We start from the raw sequence: 22,064 nt of genomic DNA on the forward strand, positions 1-22,064 counted from the left end.
TATTGGAGCAGCAAGTGCTCAGCAGAGCCACGAGAGTGGTCTCACCAGCACTTCTCTTGCTCTACAGAACTAAATTAATGCCTTGGAATACAGGGATTGCCCAAATGGGATATATGTGGATATCCATAATTTTATTCTTACAATTGTTAGCTCTGTGACAAATATGAAACAATTTTCAAAACAAGCAGAGGAGTGGGTACTTTTACTGCTCTTGATGAAAGTCTGTATCAATGCTAGGAACTATGACCCTAAAATCACCTCAAAAAGGATTTTATAATTTCTTTCCTCCTTTTTCTATCTTTTTGGCCCCAATTCCCCTTTTCTTACACATCCTTCCATGACCTCAAAGGCTGCCAGCAAAGCAGTAAATCATCTGTTCTCTAAATGCTGCCTGTCTTGCCTCTAAACCCTGCAGGTCGTGCTGGCTCAGCAACAAAAGGACCAGCACAGCTTTGAACTCCAGGAGTGCCCAGCACTGCAATCAGATTGTTCTTCCTTAACCCTTTCCTGCCTCACCCCTTCACCAACCCCAATGCCATCACCATTCCATCTTCCCCCATCTACCTGGACCAGCTGGACACCCCAGCAGTTGAATTCCCAGCAGTTGCTGAGGGGCAATGCCCCAATTTCCCCCCCTTTCTCGTGGGGTCATCCTGTCCAATTGCCAAACATCTGCATGAGGACCAACCTGTTGCTTTTCCCAGTTTCCTGGAGCTGCTGCCTGCCCTGTGCCTGCCTGGTTTCCACCTCATCCAATTAGGCTGAATTACTGGGTTTGGTTTGATTTCTCTCCCTCTCTGCTCCTGCCAAGCCTGGAGACAGCTCTGGAAACACATTCCTCGTGCAGAGGAGGTTTAACCTCCTTCCAGAACAGAGGCTGGGTTGGGAAAGCCACACAAGCCACAATGAGTGCAATTCTTCCAGCAAAAATCTCACAAAAATTTCACCCTGAAAGCAGAGGCTGCAGTGGAGCTTGTTTTGTAATTAAAATCAGAGCCTGTGTTCAGCTGCAATATTACTGCTGACAGAGTCCTTCAGGTTTGAGCTCAGCTTAAAAGGAAGACTTAAAATGTTTTTCTCTGTGAGAGTATTTGGCACAGTGCCATGCAAAAAGCACTGAACGTGGCCTTGATGTTCTTTGTTTGCAATATGTGGGGATTTGTCATCCAGGGTCACATCTCAGCTGAGCTGCTCTAATACAGCTTTAACTGGGGCCAGAGCAGCAGATTAGAGAGAAAATGGAGGGGGGGGGAACCCAACCCAAACACCATAAACATCAACCCAGTTGAATAAAGCTACACAGAGAGAGAGGAAGGAACTCTGCTGGATTTCAGAGATGGTCGTTAAACCTCAGGTGCAGCGTATCTTGCTGTTCTTCTCCTTCAAATATTGCTTTTCTCCTTTCATATACTTGGAAACATGAAGAATCCTAGAAACACTCAGACAGGGCCAGGCACAGCTCATGCCTTTCCAACCTCCTTTGATGGATCTAAATGAGAGCTTAGGCCAATAACCAACCTGCCCTATTCCATGTAAAGCTCCTTTTCTCACGAGCACACAGATTGCTGCTTCATGTGTGTCAGAGCTTGCTTTGCACACTGTTCAGAGACAGCCTGCCAGCAGCACTGGGTATTATCTCATCACTAACAATCTCAGCATGCTTTACAGCAAATGGAACCAGATATTTAAAACACTGCTGTTTGTGTGACTGCAGAAAACACCAGCTCCTTGGACACAAATCTAAACCCAGGAGAGCCAAGGTAAATTAGAACATCATGAACAGACTTGCATTTTCAGAAGAAAAATCTACTTTAGACTGCCCCCTCCTCACTATTGTTCTGTGCCCAGCACTTGCTGAGATGGAAACAGGTAAGAGGTGTTCAAAGCTGACAGCAAAATGCTCCTCCTGATGCAACCCCAGCAAAGGAGAAGAGATGAGAATGAGGAATAGCTCCAGAAAGCTCCAGCAATGCTTAATGCTACAAACAGTGGCTTGACATTTCAATGCAGACTGAAGCAAAGCAAGATAAGCCTCCTCGGCCCAAACCCACACAGAAAACCTGAGCCTGTGTCTGACCAACACCTGCTTGAGCCCACACACGACCCCAGTCAGCCTGACCCGCTCCCAGCACTGATCCCACACGGGAGGGTGGCAGGTTTAAGGGCCTTGGGATTAAGGCAAGCTCCTGGACATTGAAACCATCAATCCCTAAATCTCTCAAGTGATCCCTGGTTTAACTCCAGTGTAAGTGGTGCCACCCATTTTTCCTGGAAAGCCTCTCAAGGAGCTGTGTGACAGCCCAAGTGTGGCCCAGGGCCACTGGAGAACCAGGAAGATAAACAGAACAATGGAACATGGATGGCAGAGGGAGAGCTGTGCCTGCAGCCCTGGACTTGTGCTGGCACAAGGATTTTGTTCCCATCCTGGGGACCCAACACCCCCTTGGTGTTCCCCATTCCACCTGCTCCTCCTACCACCTCCCCATTCCCTGGAAGCCCCATCCCAGCTTTGCTGCCAGCCCCTCCCACACCTCCAGCAGGAGTCCCAGGACCCACCCACACTCCAGACTGGCATCCCAGTACCCCCCTTGCCCACCAGCCCTTCCCCAGATCTCTCCCAGGATCCCCCAGCTGCAGGCCTATTCCCCACAAATCCCAGTTCCCCTCCCAGCAGTGCCTGCCAGTCCAGCACCCAGCCCTTACCCTGCCTGCTCCCACCAGTATCCCAGTAGCTTGCTGTGCTCATTCCCATCCCAGTCCATCCCCCAGCACCCACTGACCCCACTCCTCACCCCTCCATCTCCTCTGCCCACTCCTCCCATCCTCTTCCAGTCCATCACCAGAGCCACTCCCAGTGCCTCACCAGCGACTCTCCCCGCGCCATTCCAGATCCCCCTCCCAATGCCCCCCCTGGTGTCCCTCCCAGTGCCCCTCACCTCTCCCAGTATCCCCTTCCCACCTATACCAGTGCCTCTCCCGGAATCCCCTCCCATCGTCCCCCAGCCCCTCCCTGAGCAGCACCTCTCTCTCCCCGCCCTATCCCAGTACCCCACCAGTACCTCGCAGCTTCTCCCAGTATCCCCTCCCACCACCCCTGCCCACCCTATGGCAGCACCCCACCACCGCCCTCACCTCTCCCAACATCCCCTCCCAGCCCCTCCTAATTCTCCACCAGTGCCCCAAGCCGCCCTGTCGCAGCACCCCACCGGTGACCCTCCCCGCTCCCCGGACCCGCTCCCCGCGCCCCCCGCGCCCCTCCCAGCGCCCTCAGCCCCGGCCCCGCTCACGGACCGGACTCACCGCTGCGGGGGCGGCGGCGGAACCGGAAGCGGAGGGGCCGGGCGGACTCGCGAGCAGCGAGATCAAACCCTCCCCCGCCCAGAGCGGCCGCGCCCCGCCACCATAGAGCGGCGGCAGCGGGCGGAGCGCCGGCGGCCCGCGCTTCCGGGGGGACGGGGCGGAGCGGCGCTCAGCGGGGCCGGGCCGAGGCGCCCCCTGGCGGCGGGGCGGTGTGGCGGTGTCATGGCGGAGGTGGGCGCGCACCTCACGGCCGCCCCGGCCGGCGAGGACCGGCCCTCCGTGTTCGAGGCGGTGGCCCAGGACAGCCTGATGGCCGCCGTGAAACCCGCCCTGCAGCACCTGGTCAAGGTGAGGGCGAGGCGGGCCGCGGGTGAAGGGAGAGGAGGGGGGCCGGCGTGTAACTCCGGCCGCACTCACAGGCAGCGGGACAGTTGTGAGCCACCTGGCTTGTGTTGAGAATTAGAGGCGTCGTTTATAGCTGCTGTGATTTATAATTTAGCACTTTACTCCGCTTTTAGATCCTTCCCTGTGAGGGTGGGGAGGCCCTGGCACGGGCTGCCCAGAGAAGCTGTGGCTGCCCCATCCCTGGGAGTGTTCAAATCCAGGCTGGACGGGGCTTGGAGCAGCCTGGGGTAGTAAAAAGTGTCTGGCTGGAACCACATGATCTATAATGCTCCTTCCAGCCCAAACCACTCTGATTCCTCCTGTTTTGTGTCCCTTTTGCAACAGATGCTTACTGAATCTAATCCTGCCCGGTACGGTTTCCTCTGGCACTGGTTTGATGAGATCTACGTCCTTCTGGATTTGCTGCTCCAGCAGCACTGCCTGGCCAGCTGCAGTGCATCCTTCTCTGAGAACTTCTATAGCATGAAGAGGATCCCCATGGGAGATGGCAGACAGCAACCTCTGGCCACAGCTGGCCTGCCAAAGAGGCAGCACTGGAAGTCTCTGCTCCTGCTGGTTTTTGTTCCTTATCTGAAAGGAAAGCTGGAGAAACTGGTGTCCAGCCTGAGGGAGGAGGATGAGTACTCCATCCACCCTCCCTCGTCATCCTGGAAGCGTTTCTACAGAGCCTTTCTAGCTGCCTACCCCTATGTAAACATGACCTGGGAGGGCTGGTTTCTTATCCAGCAACTGTGCTACATCCTGGGCAAGGCTGAGCATCATTCCCCCATGCTGAAGCTGGCTGGTGTCCGCCTGGTCAGGCTGAGTGCAGAGGATATCCAGGCCCTGGAGAAGAAATGGGCTGAAACCACCTCAAGTCAAACACATAGGTATGGCAGAACCTGGCTCAGGTGTTGCTCTCCAGGGGGTTCTGTGGGTGTGTAAATTTAGAGGTGATGCTGCAAGTAAAAGTGCCTTTTTCTCCAAAAATTCGCTCTGACAAAATGTGCTCCAGAAGGGTGTATTGTGAGCGAAAATAAGGAAACCAGTAGCAGGGATTAGCTTGAAACGATTTTGTGGTAATAAAATTTCAGTTTGGTGGTGTTTTTGGGCATGCAAGCCTTTATTCTGTTCAGTCTTCTCCTGCACTTTTCCAGCAAAGGGGGTGTAGCAGTTGCAGCAATGTTGCTGAAAGGATTGAAACTTCATTCTTTGATTTTCCCAAGCAGCAGCTAGTCATGTGCACACTCAATACCCTGTGATCTAGGAGTGAAACACTCTGTGGTCCAGGATCCTTTAATCCAAATTCTTCTGATTTAGCATTCTGAAAAAAAAAGCAGGATTTGGATCTTCCTTAAGATAAAAAAAGAATCTGAAACATCCTAATAAGTGCAAACACGGGACACACTGACCAACTAACTTAGCATTAAGGAGCTGTGTGAAGCAGTCACTCCCCAGGTGCTTTTCCCCATGGTTTCTAGATGGATAAATGAGCAGTAGTAACCATCTCTCCCTGCTTCTCTCTGCTACAGCTTTACCTCACGAGTGCAGTCGGCCCTGAGGAAAGCTCTGGGTGGCATTGCCTTCTCCCTGTCCACCGGCCTGTCCGTCAGCGTGTTCTTCCTCCAGTTCCTGGACTGGTGGTACTCCTCGGAAAACCAGGAGGCCATCAAGTCCCTGACAGCGCTGCCCACGCCGCCACCCCCCGTGCACCTGGAGCAGGAGCCCAGCTCAGCTCTCCTGCCCAGCCTGAAGACCGTGTGCCCTCTGTGCCGCAAGGTCCGCGTGAACGCCACGGCCCTGGCCACCTCCGGCTTCGTGTTCTGCTACCGCTGCGCCCACGGCTTCGTGAAGGCTCACCAGCGCTGCCCCGTCACGGGCTATGCCACAGAGCTGCAGCACCTGGTCAAACTCTACTCCCCTGAGAGCTGAAGGGCTCCCAGGAGCCTCCAGCACCTCTTTGTGCATCCCATGGAAGGCTTAAGACTGCCACAGCTCCTCGGTGAGCTCTGCAGCACCCTTGAACTCGGTGGTTCGTCAGCTTTGCTGCCTTTTCACGCTCTGGCAATGCTCTGCCCTTTGTTGATAAGCTCTTCAAACATCCTGGCAGTTGCAGAGGGATCACACAGCCCCAGCCTGTCAGAGCCAGCACAGAAATGCCTTAAAAGACCAGCTGAAAGGGAGGAAACATTGATCCTCACATCTGCATTCCTCTTACCCAAATCAAAGACCAGCACTGGTGCTGCTTGAGGGCATGAGCCAGCAAATTAAAGAGGTAGGGAAATTCTCTAGGCAGGTTTTTCTTCCCTGTGCAGCTTCCCAGGCCCTTGTGCTGCCCAGGGTGAGCTCTGGCTTTGTCAGAGGTGGAGACAGGCTTAAACCTCTGCTCTTCAGCCTCCTGCATTTTCAGGCTCTTCACCTTGGAACTGAGAACATCACCCTCTGAATTCCCATCAACGGTTTTAAATTAAGACTTTTGACTGCTTAAAGAACAAGATGGATAAGAGGAACGTGATATTTTCTGCACAGGAGAGAAAATGACAAACCAGATTAAAACAACTCCCAACTGTTGAGAGTGGTTTATTGTTAAAGTCTTTGCAATTCATTATTATCTGCTTTTATAAAGCAAAATTCTTTCTTGATTGAGAACCTAATTTAATTCTTTTCTGGTTATTGGAAAAACAGCTTGCTCCTCTGGGGGCTCTATTTACATAAGAGAGAGACAAGACTAAAGCTGCTTTCATCTCCATGTGATGGTAGTGGATGTAAGATTAGCATTTTGTAGGCTGAGAATCTTTAATGTCTGAGCATTACATTGCAATTATTCCAGTCCCAGCCATGTAGCACATTCATATCAGAACACAACATCCTTCCACTGAACAGAGGAAAGAAAACCTGTGTGACGTGGCTGGCTCTTGCCTGACACCTGATTTTTCAGATGGAAGGTTGTTTTCCTGGCTCTAGGGAGCAGCAGTGCTCCAGATATCACGGTGACAGTGTTTAGAGAATACAAGAGCAAAGTTTGCTGCACAGAGTCCAGGACCCCACTCTGGACTTTCCAGATTTAGAGACATTTTCTAATATTTAATCCACTGAACCAGGCATCTCATTTTCTCTCCACTTTAGCTCTGCTTCAGAAGAGAAAAATCCCCAATATCCTCCTTCACCTGTAAGCAAGAGAGTAAGGTTATTGAATAATGTGGAAAATGCAGTAATTTGAATCTTCCCCAAACACCTAATAAATGAGATTTGTTCCTGATGCCTTATTTTCTCTGTACACCTCCCTGACCCTTCTACCTGTGCCACTGGGGAGTAATAATAAAAACTCTAATTTCTCTCTTCTCCAGTAGCTATGGGGTCCATGAAGATACTTCTCTTCCCTTTAGAGAGTCAGTAAGAACACACACACACGTCTTACTGGAATACAGATCACATCGAGGTGTGAGATTTTCTGAGGTTCCACATCACTTTTTACTTTTTGTTAATGTCCTGGTGACTCCAGTGCAACAGCTCATTTAAATAAGCATTTGACTGATGATTGCTTTTCAGGATAGGTTTATTTTCCTTTTATCCTTCCTATACTTTCCAAGTGATTTGTCTGCTGCTCAGGGCGAAGCTGGGCAGGCGTGGGACACTCACCCCCAGCACTGCAGGGCTCTTGGGGAGGTTCATCCTCCCTCTAATGTAGGATTCACTAACACACAACAGTTATCTGATCCCACACTGCTCTCCAGCTCCATCTCCCAGGATTAATGCCTCTTCCTCTCCCCAAAATGCCCACCAGATGCCCACCTGCCAGGCTCTGGCTGCTTTCCACTCCTGCACAACACCCTGGCCCTGCCAAACTTGGATTTGGCCAACTCCAAGAACTTCCCAGAACCACCCACATCGAAGCCTCCCAGTTCTGAGCAGCTGTAATTACTCTTTTACACAACAAATTGTCCTTCAAAGCTTAGCTGAGTAACAAGTATCAAACCCACCGTGGTGACAGGCTCAGCAGTTACCTGGCAGATTTTGTGTGATCCTGGAGATGGCAGCAGGATACCAACTTGGATTTGACTCCTTTGAAACCTCCTGACCTTAGCAGCCAATTAATACTCATTTGTCAGGTTTCTTGCTCTAAAACTAAGCTACAAAGCCAATTTGGGTTATAGAAAAATTCCCATTTATCTGCTTTTTAACAGTATTCTTAAAACCATGACAGGCTAAAGATTGACAAGAGAAGTTTTTTTCAGGGAGCACCAATTTTATTAAACCAACCTTTGGACTTACATACTAGTTTGTGATTTCTATAGAGTCATGTACCCTAAGGATGCTTTGGTGTTGCTCAGTACAATTTCATCAACATTAACAGCAGCACTGGAGTTGTTCAGTATCCCATAGCCAGGACTCGACTTTGCAAGTCCTTTAAAAAATATTTTGTGAACTTAAGGCACATTCACAGCTCATCTAGGCAGTGTTCAAAAATCAGAGCATGAAGCAACTGAGTTTTTGCTACTTCCTTAACAGAAATAAAGTAGCTTCTCCTGTTAAGGGAAAACCACTTGAAACATACTCCTAGGTATATATTCCACATATGTGCTTCCTTCTCCAAAGGAATAGAGAAACCAATATAAAGATTTCATCAGGACCTGGAAAAGAACAAAAAAACTGAATTAGAGAATAGTCCCACCTCTTTTCCTGGGCCCTTCCCTCAACCCCAAAGGGATTGCACTTCGTGAGGATTATTCCAAAAATACTCCTGGCTCCCTGCTGGCAAGCACTAAATGAGAATACTCAATGAACTGCTAATGAGCTTCTACAGGACAGACAGCTCGGAGTCTGCATTGCACTTTCAGAGGAGACACAGTGGCACAGTATCTGGAGTTTCATGATCCATGGCACACACAGGAGATAAACCCACATCCCCCACCTCACTGCAAGCTCACACAATGCTGCAGCAACAAGAATTTGGGTTACTTTTCAAATCAAGGCTTTTTCTGCCGTTAAATTTCTAAAAACTCTTAGTATTTTTTTTTTTTTTAGGGTGCATCAAAGTTTCAAAAACAGCAAAACTGTTTCCTGCAGTCGAGCTTAGCCTAAAGTAGCTCAGAGAGAAGATTAGGTGATCATGCCCTGGTCAGAGCAGAGACACGGAGTCTCGGCAATACCAGTTCAGACTATACTTCGCTCATCATTGCTTCTGGGCAAATCTATTTGCCTTCAATAAGAAGCTCGCTCCCAACCCAGGGCTTGGGAGGTTTCCTCCTCCCTAGGAGGATGGAAACCTCCTTGGGTTTCCTCCCCCTAGGAGGATGAAGCACGTGGAGCAGGGGAGCACAGGGATGGAGGTGACATCTCTTCTGCAGCCGAGCAGAAGCTGAGGAAGACAGGTCACAAACTGGCATTCCAAGGTCAGCAGAGCAGTACCAGGCAAACAGAAAAGGAAAAAAACGTGTCATACCTATAAATGCTGCTGCAGTCAGCGTCCCTCCAAGGCTCCAGAGGCCTGTTTGGATCCCTCCCTTCCCTCATGCCACACATTTACACTCTCTTCCCATCTCCTTCCCTGTACCGTCCCCACCAGGTCCCTGCAGCTCTTCAGTCCCCAGCCGCCCTACCCCAGCCTCACACCCCTTGAGCTCCCAGATATCCTCCCCGCATCTCAGCAAGCCCCACATGCCCTACACCTCGGTCGGCTTCACGCTCCTCAGCCAACCCCCAGAGCCGCTTCCGCGTCCGCTCACCCTCCCTGTCCCGGTCCCCACACACTCCGAGCCCTCAGCTGCCCCACCGCGGTCCCGCATCCCCTGGGCGCCCGGTGTCCCCTGTCCATGTCCCCTGGCCGTGTCCCCTGCCCCGCACCCCTCACGCCGCTCCGCTCCCGCAGGCCCGGCCGCGCCGGGGCGGAGCCGCCCTCTCCGCCCCACCCCTCCGCTAGTAACAACCAATCACAGCGCGCGGCTCTGCTGGTGGGAGCCAATAGGGCGGCGCGTTAGAGGAGCAGGGGGCGGTGCGAGCGTTTCCCGCCCTGAGGAAGCCTGAGGGGGGCTGAGGGAGCGGGTGTCCCCGTAAGTGTAAAACGCGTGTTCTGTCCGTGTTTAGCTAAAAGAAATGCCAGTAAATGGCTTTTACAAAAGTTATTTCCGCACTCAACTTCAGCAACAGTCAGTTAGTAGAACGCAGTTGCTCCAAAGAGGAGCTTTAGTAGGAGAAGGAAAACTTCGCCCTTCAATACCAATTGTCTTGGTGTCAGGGATCCTGGCTAGGTAAACCTATATAGAGCTAATGTAAAGTACTTTCGAAAGTCACATTCAAAAGCCCTAAAAATGGGTATCCAAAAAGTGAAGGCTGATAGAAAACAAACCATATTTCCCACCACAGAAAGTGGCTCCCTCGGTTTGGAAGAAGAGCCTGATATACCCAGCTGTGATTATAAATCTGGAATCACCCTCCAAATAAATTTGCCTTCAGGTCATCAAAGCTATTAGCTCAAAATTTTCAATCTTTTCCAAATTCAGGACACTAGAGGCACTTTATTTTTTTTCCTTAACATGCAAGAAAAGACTATCCTCATGGTTCCTTTCATAATCCAAAACCTCAACATTTCATCATGCTATGCCTATTGTGAACATCACTAATATTTAGTATGATCAGAAATATTTTAATGCGTTTGAATTAATATTTAAATAATTATTGAGTAAAATGATATTTATTACATGCTTAGGGACTTTTCCCCAGGAACTAAAACAACAGTCTGTGATTTTTGTGCTGTCCACAGCCTGCATTAAGAATCTGTGCATGAATGAAAATATTTATGTAATGAAGTTTAATGTGATGATGACTGGTGGATTGCTTCTCATTCTGCTTTTTTCATAAATGGGATATTTTCAACATGCCCTGTGCCTTGGTGTGACACCTTTGTGGTGACTGCTGCATTTGGGAGCACTGGATAGTTTGCAAGGAGTGAAAATTCAACCTGTGTAACCAGTTACTCTGTTTTTCCAGGTGTGATGCAGACTTGCCTTAAATTCTCCTTTAGCTTAATAAATTCAGAACAGGAACTCCACATGGAACAAAGTAGTGAATTTATTAAGAGTTCACCCACCATCCTCACACTTTGGCACACAGATTCCAATAAATGAACAAAAAAGCACACAGCCAAAATCCTATTTTCTGACTAGAGAATAGAAGGCACTTAACCCTCCCTGTTCCACCATTGCTGGGAATTCCAGAAGTACCAGGAGTTGGAGGTGGTGGCAGAACCAATTTCAGCTTTGTTGAGTTTCCTTCCAACAGCCTCCTGACACATCTCCAACACAACCAATTCTTTTACAGCTGAAGCTTTCATCATTATCAGCTGAATGGGGGCAGAGAAAGGATTTACACCATCTGGGAATTACTCAGATGGACACTTCCCAAATTTCCCAGGCAAATCCCCTCCTTTTCCTCATACAGCTTATGATCCTCCAAAGCTGTCCCCAGACTATTCAGTGCCTTGACAATGGCACTAGATTCTCCTCATGGCTCTCACTTTTCCATATTTCTCCATTTTTTCCCCCCACACTCAGCCTTTTTTTGGTGCTTTTCATTCCCTCACTGAGAGAGAGGTTTGATCAGCCCGTAATCCATGCACTTGGTGAGGCAGTCACGTGCCACACTAATGATGTGCTGCTTCTTGGGGTGATCCTCCTGCTTCCCGACGTACGTCAGGATCTCCAGGAGCTCTGACTCCACCAGCTTCTTCGCCAGCTCTTTGTCACAGCTGATTAAGTTGAAAGCAATGACCAGTCCTCGGTGCTGGACCTCCATGTTGTCATGCAAGCAGAGCCTCTGCAGGATTTCAAGCCACTGCGTGGTCTGCAAGGGAAAGAGAGATCATTAGTACTGATCTGAAGAATATCTCAACCAAGAACATGACTTTTGCTTCCTTCAGCAGAAGGAAGAGCAATACTCATATCATTTATGGTTATTTCATTTTTAAACTAAGGAAACCTTACTCCAAACATCTTAACCCAATTTTTGTAACACCTAAGTCAGAATTTTCCACAGCACTGGGACAACATGGAACATGTTTCATATTCAGGCTGCTGCATAATCTCTGTGAAAAGAATCTGACCAGAGTCTTGACACAGCTGAGATGACCAGGACACTCCTCCACCCCAACCTGCTTGAGCTTCTCTGTTGGCTTGATTAATAATTTTATCTTAATGAGCTCCAGAGTCCAATCATGTGTGCAACACGATAGGGTTCAGGGGTTCTCAACCACAGCTCTTCAGACACTCAGCCATGCAGGCTCTGGGTTTTCAGGGTCTACAGATCTGTGCAGGGAAGGGACATCCTTTGGGATCTCTAAAGCTTAGTAGGTTATCAGTCAAGCTCTTCTCATTTCCAGGTAGAACAAGGTTTGGATTTCAGGTTATTTATCAGAATGGACTAAAAGCATGCACATCGAGGTCCCAGCTTCTCTAGGTTCCTCAGTATCAAACTAGTAAACTGCATATTCCTTTGGAGAGACTTTCACATCTGAGCCCCACACACTGCCCACAGTCAGAGTTATGGCCTCACCACTTGAGTCATCTTCGAGCAGAGTTTCTTTTGTGCTGCCGTAAGCATGGCCAGGGCTCCTGCTGCTGCAACCTGAACCTTCTCATCATCCTCGCCACACAGCAACACCACCAACTTCAGCCGATCGTTGCCATCAGCCACAAACCGCTCCTGAACCTAAAGAAAACCCCAGAGATACCCAGAGGTAACACAATTAGGGACAGCTCCTCACAGGGCCAGGTGCATGCAGTCAGGATGGACATGCCCAGGGGTTACCTCCTTGTTGACCACCAGGTTGCACATGCACTCTGTGGCTGCCTGTCGAAGTTGGTCGTGGTTCTCAAACATGTAGTTTTCGATATCTGGCAGGGCCTTCTCTTTGACTATCTTCAACCTGTGGCAAAGAGCAGTAAAAACCCCACATTATAGGTCAAGCAGTAGTCAACTTATCAAATATTAACTGCAGGGAAGGTCTTGAAACAAATCAGTGTCTGGAGCTCATGATGTGGTTCGTTCCCCATCTAATGCAGATGAAGTTCATATCTTTGCTGTTTCTAGAGGAAAATATGCCACTCTCCTTTTCTTATTTCATCAGTCTTTTAGTTCTGAGACCTTTGTAGCTCTGCCAGAGGTAGCTCAAACTGACCCGTCTTCATAGTCCAACAAGTAACTCACATTCACTCCTGGGGATGAAGGAAGGCTAGAAAGCAGTAAAGCTCACCTAAGTTTATCACTTCTTCCTGAAAAGTTTGTGAGCCCTAACAGAGCCTCGTAGTTCTGGAGGCCATCTCTCTCTGTGTTCAGCAGGCTGACAAGGGGCCTCACCACCTCGTACACCTGGAAGAGAAGGCCTGTATTAGCAATTTTAGTTTGCTAAACGAAGTATCAATGCTTTTGTTTTTATTATTATTTTTTTAAGCTTACCCTCTCCCCTGGGAATGCAATGTCTGGATTGGAGATAGCAGCAATTTTTGCCAGAGCATGAGAAGCCTTTATCTTGCCAACATCTGTGCCTTCCACAGCCAGAGGTATCAGGGCCTGGAGAAACACAGGAAAAAGCATTCAGCGTTCTGAGAAGATTTACAGGATTGCCTTAACAGACTAAAACAAGTTAAAAAATATCCCATAGCTCTCTGTGATGTCTTGCTTTTGTTCTCAAATAGGCACCACAAGCTCACACCGTCACTCCATGAACATCACTTCTTTGGAGCCTTGCAGAGATGGGACTGCAGTGTCAGTATGGCCCCGGTGGGGACAACTTGTGCTCTTCTGTCACTGTCCCTCACCAGACACCCCAGGCTCCCAGCAGACATTAACAGCACATCAGGAGCTGGGAATATAAAAGTAATCACCTTCCCACCACCTTGAGCGACAATGGTCCCGCGGTCCTTGGGGTCTTCACACAAGGCAAGAAACACCCTGCAGGGGCACAGAACACTCAGTAAAACAGCCACAGGGGACAGCAACAGCCAACAGCCCTCATGGAACAGGAGCTGAGGTTTTGCAGGAGTGCTAGAGCCACCAGGTAAATTCCAGGTGGCTTAACCCCATGCACACAGCACTCTATGAGGAAGCAACAAATGGCAGACAAGTTTCCAGGTCTGTAAAATGAACTCTATTCCAGCCAGAACCAATACAGAGAACTCAAAAATACATTCCAGCAAGGCAGTTTGAAGGTCAGAACATGGATTTTTATGACACTGCCAAACAAAAACTTTGGTTTCAAATCTTTGCTTCACACACGCCCCCACAGGCAGAATGCCCCACCCCAGGTGTCCCTCCCCATGGCACAGGGGCTGCCCAACACTCCCAGCTCCCAGGACTGCAGTGAAGGCACCTGGCAATGAGTTCCTTGGTCTGGTCAGTCAAAATGGCACTGTCAGCCTTCACCATGCAGGCCAAGGCAGAGACAACCCCAGCCTTCAGCAACCGCTTCACCCGCTTCACCACAAAGTCCTTCTTGTCCTGAGGAGGAAACATTGGGAAAGGATTAGCCCTTAGCAGCTGCCATTCTGCCATTCAGCCACCTAAGAGCCAAGCCTGGCTGGAGAGCAAGGCAATTTCAGACTGGAGACAGGAGACCTGAAGTCTGTGACAATGGATACACCAAAGAAAGTATTTCTGAACAGCATCTCCAGCTGGACACAACCCACCTTTGGATGCTCCTCAGGCACGTGCTGTTTGGAGAATTTTGCCAGCTGCACCAGCTCTGGGACCAGCTCCTTGGTATCATAGCTGTTGGTACAGTTCACCAGCGCAGAAGCCACGGAATACAAGATTGTCTTGTCACTTGCCTGCACAGGAAAATAAAGCTTGTGTGAGGGTGAGAAGGGCACAGCAGGGAAATAGGTCCCTTTGGACTGCCATGATGGTGTTTCCATTGGTGGAAATGTTCTTAGCTTTATCCCCAGTTTCATAGCCCATGAAAGCTTTCATGGTCATACAAAGTGTTGGACATCATCAGGTGCTGTCAACACCTTGGTGCCTTTGGTTTTCATGCAGTTGCTGACAGTGAAGGTAGGAGCAACCTCCCTCAGCCTAGGGAGAAGAGCAGGATGGTGGCAGCCCTGAGATGTCTCTGGGGCACAGGCAAAACTGAAGTTCTGCTGAACCAGAGGTGAGGGGTTGGGGTCACAGCTCCTTCCCACTGGGGCTGGAGAGCTGGGAGAACTTGATGCTACCAGAGGAATCAGGGAACAAGGAAAGGAGATGGACCTTGGCTAAATCAAACATAGCTTTCAGGGCTGGCTCATCTTCAACAAAGTCATCTTTCACATCTGCATCGAGGGTGAGGTACGAGAGCCCTTCCACAGCCCATTTCCTGGTGCGGGCATCAATGCTGGTGTTGCACAACCACCTGGAAGAGAGAAAAACACTCACATTTCTATCTCGGGAGCCAGAACTAACTTATCTGGAAAAAGAGGGAGAAAAAACAGATATTGAGGCTGATTCAGGCCCAAATATGTCCTCAGGTTCTGCTGCAGCTCCTCAGACCGGGGATGCTTCCCCTTGAGACATAACCTTCCTCCCCATGGCCTTGTGGGATCTAAATGCTGCAGGGAATGACAGACCAGGACAGCTACTCAGCACTGCTTTGCCTTTTCCATCACATGAAACACGAGATGCCTGCAGGAATGACCACCCATTCAGTCACTTCCTGACTTGATCCCACCTCCTTGGTTACTCCACCTGGCAAATTCACCTTCAGAGGGGACTTGTGCATATTCAAGGTAAGCATTAATTAGGCTGTGACACTCTGGCAAAGAGGGAGGCACCAGGTTTGGTGTCTCCCACGGGCAGTGAGGGAGGGAGAAGGCTCCTCTGGATATTGAGGCAGGAGGAACACATGGCTGCCTCAGGCACAGAGGAGCTCCATGTCCCAGTGCAATGGCTCTGGGGGCACTGTCAGCTGGCAGGCAGCACAGGAAATGAAGGCAACGTGTGGGCAGGATCTCATGGGAGAGGAACATATTGTGCTTTGCAAAGACTGGAATAACTGAAGGAAGAAGTGAAGTCACTCACTTTCGGCACTGCTTGGCTAACTTCTCAGTGGAGCCCTCAGCAAACTGCCGCAGGCCATAGTCCGTGCCTCCTGCTGAGCCCAGCTTGCAGAGACCCTGAGGAGGACAAAAAGGATGTACCTCTGAGAAAGGCTCATTAATCCTCTTGTGTTGCTGCCCCAAAAGAGCCTAAGCCCATCTCTCATCCCCAGAGCCTTCCTCCTCTCCCAAGTCTGGGATTAAGCTGCTGAGTGTGGCAGGCAATAAAGGCAGGGCTGCATCCTTACCACCAGAGCTCGGATTTTGATCTTCTCATTCTTGGTCTTCTTGTAGATCTCCTTCAGGAGTGTCACCCCATTGGTGATGATGAAGGTGGCTCGGCTCAGCTTGGTGGAAGCATGGATGAGGGCTTCCACAGCCACCAGCTGGTCAATCTCCCTCTCGGACCCACACAGGGCAACCATCATCTCCATCACTCCCTTCATGCCAAGCAGCTTGTTGCCCAAGTCAAAGGGCCCTTGCAGAACACCAGACACAATCTGGACAGCATGAAGTGTCTTATCCATGTCTTGTGGGTCGATTTTGCTCCTGCATGGGATAGAGGGAGTAGGGTATTGAACAATAGTGGGGAGGGGTTGTCCTCCCTCAGCTGTGCTGCTGAATCACATTGGATATTTGGGAGTGCAAATTCCTGCAAAGCTGTGATCCAGCAGGATCTCAAGCAGGTCATAAACTCCCAGAGCCCCAGTTTTGAACCCAAGCAGACTTCAAGTGCCTGATCTCACCCTCAAGAAGCCCTGCTCCTGCCCTCTGGGCCAGCTCAGCCCTGACTCACTTGATGTACTCCTCGCAGATCAGCCGGTAGTTGTCCCGCTCCGGGTCGCAGCGCAGGTCATCGTAGAGCTTATTTAGGAGGACAGAGGCAGTCAGCTGGGTGTTCTCTGTCAGTGGCAGGCAGTCAGGCATCTCAGGAATCTGGCCCACCACTTTCAGTATCTTTTTTAAGCCTGGAAACGATAGAGTGATATGGCTGTCAGAGGGGAGAGGGTCTGTGCAAAATTCAAGATACCATTTGTTACTTTCTTGCTGTGGAATAGCCAGCTTGGATGGTTTTCAATTATTTTGCAGCCTAATCACATAACTCTTAAGCAAAAAAGACACTCAGATATTTACTAGGGAGGAGCTTCTGCTGGTGAGATTACAGGTTTGCAGCATCAGGCTTTTTTCCAGTTCTCAGAGATAAGCAGAACTGCATTAGGCCCCTGGCTGGATCTGTTATTTTTGTCAGGAGACATTAAACCTACTGACCTCCAAGGCTGGAGGCTCTGACTGAGGAAAACCCAGCCACTTTCAAGTGATTCTGGATGACTTAACTCTCCTTTTGCTGAATTATTATTAAATAAGTTCCATCAAAATGGTAACACACACATGCATTTGAATTACTATAAAAACACACAGCACACATTTTCCTCACCCTCATCCAGTTTTATAGTTGATCAATTTATGAGTCCACCAAGCTCAGCAGGTGCTCATCTCATCCTGTCTAAACCAGACAATTTATCCAAGCCAAATCCTCCTTACATTACTAAATACATTGGAGAAACTAACCAGAGATACTAGGCAGTCCTTTAGAAATTCAAAGATTCTTGCTCTCATACAAAGTTGATTTTCTCTTAGTACTGTTCCCTGCTAATAAGTCTAACTTTGCTCCAGGCTAGCATGCACCAAAAAAAGCCAGAGAGGATTTATTTTATAGGAAGGACCAGTTCTACAGGTATTCAGGAAAGAACACACAGCTCCACATCTCCCAAATCAGAACATGGGCTCACCATTGTCGATGACAAAGATGCTCCTGCTGTTGTCATGGTCTTTCAGGTCCTTCCTTGGTATGTTCTTGTTGAGGAGGTTGAGGGCTCGGTCTCGCCCTTGCCCAGACACTTTCTTACTGACCAGCATATCCAGCAAACGCATTGTGATCATCCTCAAATCCTTCTTAGTGTCTACACAGAAGCAAAACAGTAGTAGGCAGTTACAAGAAGTTACCTCTGAAAGCAGGTGAGCTCAGTCAAAACCATTCAAAGCCATTGTGTGGCTGGAACAGAAGTATTTAAGCTATCCATGAGGATAAGAGCTGTGTGCAGGTTGTCCTCCTGTACAGCTGAAGGGTAAAGTTCCCACTTCAGCAAAGAACAAGGAATAAGGAGGAATAGAGCCCTCCCTGCTGTGCCCACTCCTCCTGCAGGCAGAGGGAATGAAGAGCAGGTGATGTGCTCTTACCTAGCACTAGAGCCTCCTCCTTGCCGTGGTGCTCCTCCTTCCCCTGGCCCAGCAGGCAGTCGGTGATGGTCTGCAGGAGGTTGCAGACAGCCAGGGAGATTTCTTCATTGTCCACCGACATCCACATGCAAATGCTGTCGATGCCCAGGTAATGGAGAATGGCAGTGGCCTGGGCCCAGGAAGGAGAGAGCAGGACAGTGTTAGCAAAAGCCTTTCCTCCCTGTGTCCTCTAGGCTCAGCTGGGACAAAGAAACTACTTTCCTCAGTGAATCTTGAATCAATACAAGTCAGAGTTTTAATCTTCTCCCACAGCTCACAAACAACACAAACTATTTCAATCTCCCCCTCCCCAGGTGCAAAAGGCAGTAGCAGTGAAGGTCCAAGCACCCTGTCCTTACCCGAGCCTTATGTCCTGTGCACATTCCTGAAAGTGTCCTCACGGCTGCCAGGATCAGCTCAGGATTTTTGGTTTCTATCAGCTGCAGCAGCAAGTTGACCCCATTATTCTGGAAAATCCTCTCGGCACCTGCTTCCTCCCGCCCCAGGACTATGAGGTTGTTTGCAGCCTAGGTGGGAGGCAGAAGAACCAGGGGTCAGTGGCACAGCCCAGCCTCCAGAACATCCCCATGCAGCTCTGGGAGATCCTGGTGGGAACCATCTCCTGACAGATGCAGCAGATCAGCTCAGACTCCACCAGACAGTTTATCCAGGTGCATTTAGGGATCGGCTCTGCTCTGCTCTGCCCAAGAAGAGTGGGTCACTGCTTGGAGGGAATATCTGGAGGGTGGCAGGACCTGAGCAGAAGTCCAGGCTGGTCCCATCTTTGGTATTTTGGGAGGTTGGGTCACCTTCCCTTGGCACAGGGGTGATTTTCCCTCTCTCTGAGTGCAGTTCACCTTCCAGCTCCTTCCCTCATCCTCCATCCAGGGGAGGTGGGGAAGGGAACGCAGGGCTCTGCTCCCTGGAGCAGCCTCTGACATCAAGCAGCCATTTTGCCAAGTCCAGGGCAGTTCTCACCTTTTCTCGCTTTTCTTTGTCGCTGTTCTCATCCAGCAGGATCTCAAACATCTTCTGCACCCTCGAGTCCGTGGAGAACTGAATGCGCAGCTGTGCCAAGAGAGAGAGCACAGAGCATCAGGAGGAGAAAATCGAGGAGCAGCTTTCCTTTTTTGCTTCAAGAATACCCCGTGCCCTCAAACCACAGGCAATTTAAGCTGAATAACAGGAGATAGAATTTCTCAGCAATCAGTATCCATTACCCATCTCAGAGTCACAGGCAGAGCCAGTCCTAAACTTTAATTTCTGAGACTTCACAGTAGGTAGTAGTGCAAGGATTTCTTCACAGCACCCCTGTAAAGGTAACTCTAGCAATGTGGCAACTGCCAGACCCAGCCCAAAGCTGGTCCAGACCCTTGCCAAGACCCTTCCAAGACACTCAGGACCAGGCCAGCCTCAGGAGGGAGCCGCCACACTTTTTAATTTAACCAAACAACCCACTCCTCATATTTACAACATCAAGTATGAACTTCCAGTCAATGGAGCCTATTTATCCCCCTATATTGCCATGAGTTTCCAGTATGACCAACAACCCATTGATGCAACCCAGAGCAAGGATTTCCCACCCCTGGTCTGTGAATCCAGCACTGTTCCCCTGGCATTTACCTTCTCCTGGATGTTGGCCCCCAGTCTCCTCAGGGTCTCCTGGAAGTTTTTGTTGCGGGGTTCAAGGGTGGCACATTTCTGAGCATCTTTGAATGCTTGATCTAACTTCCCCAGCTTTTCCAGGGCTTGGCTGCGCCGGTACAAGGCTTTGATATCTGAAGCATTGATGTCAATAGCTGGGAAAGGGATCCAAAACACCAGGTATCAGAGCTTGCTGCTTGGAAGTGGCCTGTGCAAACTGTGATTTGCTTTCTTATTAGCATCAATCAGTGCTTGATTAGCACTGATTGGACCAGCACACCAAACTGGAGCATCACTTGAACTTCCAGGAATTCCCTTGTGGCCTCAGCACTCAGGTGTTAGTGGACATCAAGGAATAAGGCCACAGTGTCCCAAAAGCAGATGTGAGAGGAGGCTGAGGAAATGCATTCAGCTCTCCTCATAACAGCCCTCTCCTTACCTCTAGATGCATCCGAGGCTGCCTTGGCATATTCCTCCTGTTAAACCAGAAAGGAGAGATTTGTTCACTGTGGAATAGTAGGGCAAGTCCCCATTGCTGATGGACATTGGGACCTCTCTGTTCCCATTTCCCAGGGGGACGCCCCAGTGAAGCTCCAGCACAAGCCCAGAACATTTCATTTCAGACCAGCTGGAAACACCCTGTTCAATAAATGGACAAACCACCCAGTCCACAGCCAGTGAGTGCCCTTGGCTGCCCTCCTGCTCTTCTCCCCTTGAGCACTGCCCAGGTGAGGGGAGCTTTTCTCACCTTTTTGAGGAAACAGGCTGCCCTGTTCCTGTACAGCACCCCCTGCAGCGCCTTGTCCTTGTTGAGCTTTATGGCTTGAGTGTAGCTTTGAAGGGCTTTCTCGTAGTCACTGGCCTGAAAATATTTATTGCCCTCCTCTTTCAGCTGAATGGGATCCTCCATCTGGAGAGCTTGAAGGAAAAACATCAATTTGTGTCCCATTTTCAACTGCCTGGGTTGCCTGCCTAGTGCCCCAAGCCGAGAGTTCCACCATGAGACTGACATATAATTAACACACATTAATAAAAGCAGCTTACCAAGCCAAAGAGTTTTGAAAATGAAGACCTAAATTGCTCTTCAAGGCTGTCACTTCTCAGAAGCTTTTCCCACCAAAGTAAATCCTTAGGAGTCAATTAAAAAAAACAAAAAAACAAACAAACAAACAAAAAAAACCACAACAACAAAAAAAAGGAATTAAAGAAATCTGCCAGCACTACGGAGAGTCTGTGTGGCTCAGGAAAGAGCTCACTTCCCACTCCAAGTTTGGGCAGGACCTGGCAGCTCCTGCTGCCTGTCAGCATCACCTGTCACCACAGCCTGTCCCCTCCTTGTCCCCTCGTGCTTTATACGCCTGGGGAGGGCTGGGAGCCAGGGCCAGCTCGGGGGGCACCTGCCTGCAAGCAGGCAGCACTCCTCTGCAGCAAGAGGGAATCCTCTCCCACCTGCCAGGGCAAATCCCGGCTCCCCTCTGCCTGCAGAGCTGCAGAGGGTGTGGGGAGCAGGAAGGGGGAGGTTCATGCCAAAAAAGACCACGGCTGGAATGGCTGACCCCTGTCACAATGCTCAGACCCTTTTCCCTTTCTATTTAGGGAAGCATGAGACAGCTGAGCCTCGGGGACAAGTGGCCCCAGGCCAGCAGCTGCAGCAGTGCCCAGCACCTTCCAGAATTCCCTGGGATGGAAAGCTGACTGACACCCAGCGCTGCCTCCTCTTCCTTGCAGGGCATTTGGGAGCCTGTCCCACTGGAAATCCCACCCCAGTCTGGTGCTGCCACCCACCCCACACGTGGTCATTCAGCGACACACTGAGATGGGCTAACACAGAGGTCTGGGCTGGAACATACTGGAAGTGCTGTGAAGAGTGGCTCAATTTGAGTGGCACCAGGAGACAGAGCAGCACTGAGCTCCAAGAGAACTGAGCCTTTCAACCCACTCTGTTCCCCAGCAGTCACAATCAGGAATTCTGCTTTTTGATTTATCTCCCCCCAAACACAGGCCTTGCCTTCCCCTACCAGCATCCCAGCTATAAAGCAAAGCGGGGACTGGCAGGATGGGGAAATGACTGAGGAGAGCATGGGCTGACCCAGACACTGCCAGGAGCAAAAATATCATTGTCTTTAATTGTGTGATCTGTGTTGTGGCTTGTGGCTCTTATGCAGCAAGAATTAGCACAGAACTTCCCTGTCCAGGGCTCCTGTTTTATTCACCAACCACCAGCAGCACCGCCTGGTCCCTGGTGTACAGGCAGGAGGTGATTCCAAATCCATTTGTAAATCCTTTCACAGCAAATCATCAACACCACAGCTGCAGGCAGCTTCATCAAGAGCAGCTCCCACATCTATACCTGTTGGAGAATAGGTCCAAGGTACAAGGACAACAGCTGTGGAA

At 49.8% G+C, this 22,064-nt stretch overlaps 3 protein-coding genes and 1 non-coding gene across 7 annotated transcripts in view; 1 reads left to right on the top strand and 3 right to left on the bottom strand.

The window, feature by feature from the left end:
* The window catches only part of AP2B1 (adaptor related protein complex 2 subunit beta 1), a 76,754-nt gene extending 73,359 nt beyond the window's left edge, over positions 1-3,395 (bottom strand). For 2 of the 4 annotated variants that reach the window (XM_053961202.1, XM_053961199.1), the window contains exon 1: positions 3,301-3,395. The gene's annotated coding sequence lies outside the window, so the exon portion shown is untranslated. Of the gene's footprint in view, positions 1-688; positions 2,445-3,291 lie in introns of those variants that run through there. The other 2 variants (XM_053961200.1, XM_053961201.1) reach the window with 2 other exon arrangements.
* Positions 3,396-3,469: 74 nt separating this feature from the next.
* Positions 3,470-6,943, top strand: PEX12 (peroxisomal biogenesis factor 12). Its single transcript, XM_053961275.1, has 3 exons — positions 3,470-3,648; positions 4,030-4,574; positions 5,217-6,943. The coding sequence occupies exons 1-3, from the start codon at positions 3,523-3,525 to the stop codon at positions 5,614-5,616; spliced, it is 1,071 nt and encodes a 356-aa protein (XP_053817250.1). The 5' UTR covers positions 3,470-3,522; the 3' UTR covers positions 5,617-6,943.
* A 1,825-nt stretch (positions 6,944-8,768) lies between these two features.
* LOC128798340 (Z30 small nucleolar RNA) lies at positions 8,769-8,866 on the bottom strand. Its single transcript, XR_008434395.1, has one exon. It is a non-coding gene; the product is annotated as a Z30 small nucleolar RNA (small nucleolar RNA).
* Positions 8,867-10,780: 1,914 nt separating this feature from the next.
* UNC45B (unc-45 myosin chaperone B) lies at positions 10,781-21,917 on the bottom strand. The gene is made up of 19 exons (XM_053961377.1): positions 20,419-21,917; positions 20,110-20,146; positions 19,650-19,825; positions 19,005-19,094; positions 18,386-18,553; positions 17,988-18,156; positions 17,540-17,710; positions 16,546-16,717; positions 15,998-16,298; positions 15,733-15,827; positions 14,926-15,067; positions 14,364-14,504; positions 14,048-14,175; positions 13,563-13,629; positions 13,135-13,248; positions 12,932-13,047; positions 12,487-12,604; positions 12,232-12,387; positions 10,781-11,523 (listed from the first exon to the last, which is right to left on the bottom strand). Exons 1-19 carry the CDS (start codon positions 20,695-20,697, stop codon positions 11,260-11,262), a joined length of 2,904 nt encoding a protein of 967 aa, XP_053817352.1. The 5' UTR covers positions 20,698-21,917; the 3' UTR covers positions 10,781-11,259.
* Between the last annotated feature and the right edge of the window lie 147 nt (positions 21,918-22,064).

Source organism: Vidua chalybeata, chromosome 20 (genome assembly GCF_026979565.1).
Source record: "Vidua chalybeata isolate OUT-0048 chromosome 20, bVidCha1 merged haplotype, whole genome shotgun sequence".
NCBI classification, from domain to species: domain Eukaryota; kingdom Metazoa; phylum Chordata; class Aves; order Passeriformes; family Viduidae; genus Vidua; species Vidua chalybeata.